We start from the raw sequence: 5,267 nt of genomic DNA, 5'->3' as shown, positions 1-5,267 counted from the left end.
GATAATATATGTACATATTACACATATAATATATAATATGATATATAATATAATATATGTATATATTTTATATATAATATATCTTTTATTTTAAATTATATTTTTTATATTATTAATTATATATTAAAAAGAAAAATAAAAATTTAATATTTTTTCTATATCTTTTTTTTCCGACTTCATTAAATCTATCATTGTTATTCTATATTATTACATATAATAAATATGTATATTTATAAATCTAATATAAAAATTAAAAAATTTTATTTTTTGTTATATGTATATATCTATTATAGTAATTCATTATTAATGAATTATTATATCGTTGATCAAAACAAATCTAATTAATTTTATTTTTTTAACTTTCAAGTTATCTTTTTTCAAATAGCACTCATAAATATTCTATTCGAGAAAGTAACAACTTCTCTAATCTTAACTTAATGTAACTTCTCGGTTTCAATTATCGCTTCACTAACCAGTGGACTTCTGTATTATATCTTATTTCAGGAAAATGAAACGAAATAGATAATTTGTAGATTTTATATTCATTATGAAATATATTGCACATTTTATTAAGAATAAATTTGCAAAATATGCTTATAAATTTTTATATAAGATTTTGTAATTTTATTATTTTAATTAATTGTTTGAATTTCATTCATGCATTCTTATTTTATATTGATAACAAATATTGCAATGAGATGCTATAATTATTAGACATTAAAATATTAATATAAAATATAAATAATACGTAAAATTTCTTAATGTTTATATAATCAATTATTTTTTATTATTTTTTATAATTCAATTTTATACATCTTGAAATAACGTTATAAAATATTAATTAATAATAATTATCTATAAAATTAAAATATTTTTATTTATTATTTCTATAATATATTTTTAATTTTTAAGCTTAATATTATTTTATTTATAAAAAAATTATAAAATTTAAAAATTATTATTCTTAATAATAATATATAATATTATTTCATTAGTAAATTTTTCTGTTTATTTATTTAAATTTATTTAAATTTAAAACTGTCATTATTATCAAAAAGTATTTTCATTCTATTATATTAAAACATATATATTGTCAAATAAATATTAACAAATGTTTTATGAAATTATAATATATATACTATATCATATCCTATAATATTTAAATCGCTTAGAAAGATAAATTTATGTTAAAAAAATTTATTTTCATTACTAATTAATTATTAAACATGTTAGAAATTATTATTCAAAGGATTTCACCATATTTTTTATAGTTCCATTAATTGTTTATGAGTAAGATACATTTAATAAAATATTGATGAGCAATTTTCCATATAGATATATATGATGTATAGCTGTATAGATGTATAATATAGCCTCATACTATATAAAAACTGCAACTAAAAGTAATATTATATATAATATTACTATATATAAATTCTCTTACCTGTTTATCTGGCTCTTTGCCTTTGGCTGTAATAAGACGATCGCAGTAACAACCCTCTAACAAAATAACACCGCTGGGCCTCGAACAGGTTTCGTTTTCATAATAGAATAATAAGTTCTGTAACATAAATATGTATATGTTCGAATGTATAGTATATCATAGTTTATATCATCATATATCATCATGTCTATAGGAATATATATAAAAAAATGTTATTTTATATTTTGTTTTTTTTACATTAAAATAAAACATTATATAAAAATAAAAAAATAAAATATTTCATTTATTTTTGAATAACAAATAAACAAAATATTGTATTGTAATCAAAATATTGAATATTATTATTCGTATAAATATAATCTATAATTCTGTTTTTGAAAATTATAAGATATAAAGAAAATTTTTATATTTATGAATTAGGAATGAATTTTTTTAGATGTATTTTTTTAAATCTTATATTGATTGATTAGAAAAAATATAAATTAGAATGATTAGAAACATAATTTTTATAATATGTATAATGACTACAAAATATTAATATATCCTTTAAAGGATAATTTTCTTAAAATTTAACTTAATGATTTCAATTATTTTGAGAAACTAGAAAATGTCATATAAAAAAATCTTGAAAAGATTGCAATTTGTCAAAACTGCGAAAAAAATAGTGAAATCATTTTTTCAATTTTTTTATTTCAGTTTAATGAAAATTTAAAAAATATATTTTGATTTAGATTTATGTGTATATATTATGTGTATATATAGTTATATATATACTAAAAATGTCATTGAAATCGACTGTTATGAACAAACAATTAAAAATAGTAAAAATTGCAATTTTTCACGATTTTTGGTGAAAAATTTTTAAATTCACAATTTTAATATTTTTGCATTTTTCAATATTTGTAATTTGTTTCTGCATAAATTGATTTTAGTGAAATTCTCAGTATAATATATAATTAACATAAATATTCAAAATATGTTTTTTAAATTTTCATTGCAGATTCAGTTGTAAAAAAGTTGTAAAGAGCAATTTTTATTTTTTTGACAATTTTGACCAATTACAATTTTTTTTAAATTTTTTTGCGTTTATTATTTTATTTTTATTATTTTAAAATAATTTAAATCAGTTAAATCCAATTTTAAAAAATTATCATGTTTTAGAGTATGTCAATATTTTTTAGAATAATTATAAATAATTTTCCGAAGACACTTCTGCACACAATTACAGAACAATTTTATTGAAGTGGAGGTGCTCTCTTTTTGATAGCGTGTCAGATTAGTTTACTGTACTCACGCTTATTCACTCTCGTTTCACTCCATTACAAGTTCTATCGATCAATTTTTCATTCAATATCTACATATTATTTAAATTTTACTTTTTTGTTCTAGTTTCAACTAGAGTGACTACTAAACAATAAACTACCACTATTTCAATATATTGAAAATCTTAAATATCGAACTGAATTCTCAAATAATGAAAGATTACAAAATTTCATTTGAATTTATTATTGTAATAAAAATACAACCATATCAATAAAAATACAAAATTATTAATATTTTACAATTAATATTTTAAAATCAAATCGTTCTCTATGGCAAAAAATTATGTAATAAAAATAATGAATATTGACAAATAAAAGATGAAAATTATTTCATAGATAAAATAAAAACATAACTTTTTTTCAAGTTTCATGAACAATTTTCCAAAAGATTGCAAATTAATCTAAGCTTCACGTAAACTTTTCGCTGTAAACTTGATTACGTTTTCAGAAGAAACTTTTGGATAAGTTGCTGAAATAGAGCTTTCGATTCGTTTTTTGAAACAAATAAAAAAGAATTCCTGATAATACAAAGAATTTGACTGATGCAAAAAAATTTCTAGTAAAGTAAACATAACCTGTTGCAATAAACAAGTAACTATATATAAAACTATTATAAACTATTATAAAACTATTATATAACTATTATAAAACTACAAGATAAGAAATTAAACAAAACTATTTATAAAAATAACGAAGAATTTCATCTAATAAAAACAAAAAATGTATTTTTTTTAAAATACTAACCTATTTAATATACAATAATTTTAATTCTTTATTTTGTTTCTATACATAATTAAATTAGTTTGAAGCTAAAAAAAAATATAAAAGAAAATTGATCGTTTTTATGTGAATTTTTATAATAATGAGAATAAGCAATGATTTAAAAAAGAATTAAACAAATTTTAATTTTTTATACGAGTTGTCGAAATAACAAATTTGCATGAAATGAAATATAAAACTGAAAATTTTATTATCGTGCAAAAGTATTAATTGAAAATCTTTATATGTTACAAGTATACGCGTATACAAATTCACTTTTACTACAAATTCACTTTGTCTAAAAAACTGATTTATTTAAAAAACGAAAGAAAATAGTTTTTGTTTTAAATGGAATTTAAAAATTCGAATGAATTAACATAAAAATGATATAAGATATCATTTACCTGATATAAAACGAACCATCGTAATTGCCACTTGGTTGAGTCAGCAGTTCGTTTGTGCAAATATCCACTCAATGAATGATCATAATTGGCTTTTTCTGAGAGCATCACAAGCTGCGAGTCGTTTACTCTCACTGCAACATGTAATGAATATCACACGTCAAATGGTATGTAACCGAATTCACAATTTATTCATTCAAATCCAATGTTCCTAGAGTATGTTCCTTTAGTATGTACATATTTCCAATCTGTTTTATCACTATTGTTCTCCTCTGATGAATTTACACTATGTTAATAATAGATTTAATAATAATTAAACATTTTGATTAAACAAAATTTTTCGTTTTTATTATTTTCTCTATATCTAATTTTTAAAATAAATTATTTTATAATGATTATAATGATTATTGATTGAATGCTCGATTATTTACTAATTATTTTGATTAAAAATTAATCAAAACATTTTCAGATTCAGTATAAAAATTACAATAATACAATTATTATTTTTAATAATATTTTTATATTCTTTTATTTTATTATTTTTGATTTTAAATAGAATAATATAAATATGTTTATGTTCTATCTTCTTACTGATTTTAATGAAAATTTTGTGATTAAAAATATTTTTTTTCTATTTAATTATTGTTTAATTATTTTCTATTTATTTTTTATTTAATTATATTTTATTTATTTGATTTCGAATTTTGAATTATGATTTTCATAAAAGTATTTTTTATATTGTTAATGTTATTATTTTCTATTTTTTTAAAATTATTGAGAGCTGTTTTTTTATTATTATATTTTTTGTTATTTTATATACATCAATGAAAATATTTAAAAAAATCTTATTTAATAAAGAAACTAATTCAAAAACTAAAATCGGTAATTGCAATAATTATACAAACTATTAATATATTCATGGAATAATTTTAGAAAGTTGATTTCAAAGATTAGAATAAATATAAAAGTTGATATATTCAAAAATATTGATTTATTTATTGAAATTTATTTATTAAATTATAAATTATTGAAGTAAATAAAATAAAACAATTTTATATATTTTATATCACTGTCTCGTTTTATCTTTATTTCACTTCACTTTAATTACTTAATAAACTATACTATAATTATAAAAATTACTTATAACATAATAAGTAAATTTTTTAAATTTTCTTATTTTAAAAGATATATTTTATTACTTAAAATTAGAAAAATAATTTATTTTTAAAATATAAATATTTCATGAAATATAAATATTTCATATAAAAAATAAATTAATATATTTTCAATTAAATAATTTATTTATCATAAAATAAATTATTTGTTATTCGATATAATTAT

The 5,267-nt window shown here is 17.4% G+C and overlaps 1 protein-coding gene across 5 annotated transcripts in view; it reads right to left on the bottom strand.

Moving 5' to 3' along the window:
• The window catches only part of LOC102673919 (ras-specific guanine nucleotide-releasing factor 2-like), a 145,356-nt gene that overhangs the window by 133,331 nt on the left and 6,758 nt on the right, over positions 1-5,267 (bottom strand). For all 5 annotated transcript variants that reach the window (XM_006623520.2, XM_006623522.2, XM_006623521.2 and 2 more), the window contains exons 2-3: positions 3,930-4,060; positions 1,445-1,561 (exon numbers count right to left, since the gene is read on the bottom strand). In XM_006623520.2, the coding sequence (XP_006623583.1) occupies positions 1,445-1,561; positions 3,930-4,060 (248 nt within the window). The remainder of the gene's footprint in view (positions 1-1,444; positions 1,562-3,929; positions 4,061-5,267) is intronic.

This window comes from Apis dorsata, unplaced genomic scaffold, assembly GCF_000469605.1.
Source record: "Apis dorsata unplaced genomic scaffold, Apis dorsata 1.3 scaffold_898, whole genome shotgun sequence".
NCBI classification, from domain to species: domain Eukaryota; kingdom Metazoa; phylum Arthropoda; class Insecta; order Hymenoptera; family Apidae; genus Apis; species Apis dorsata.
Note: the sequence above shows the minus strand (reverse complement) of the source record. Positions and strands in the feature narration are given on the sequence as shown.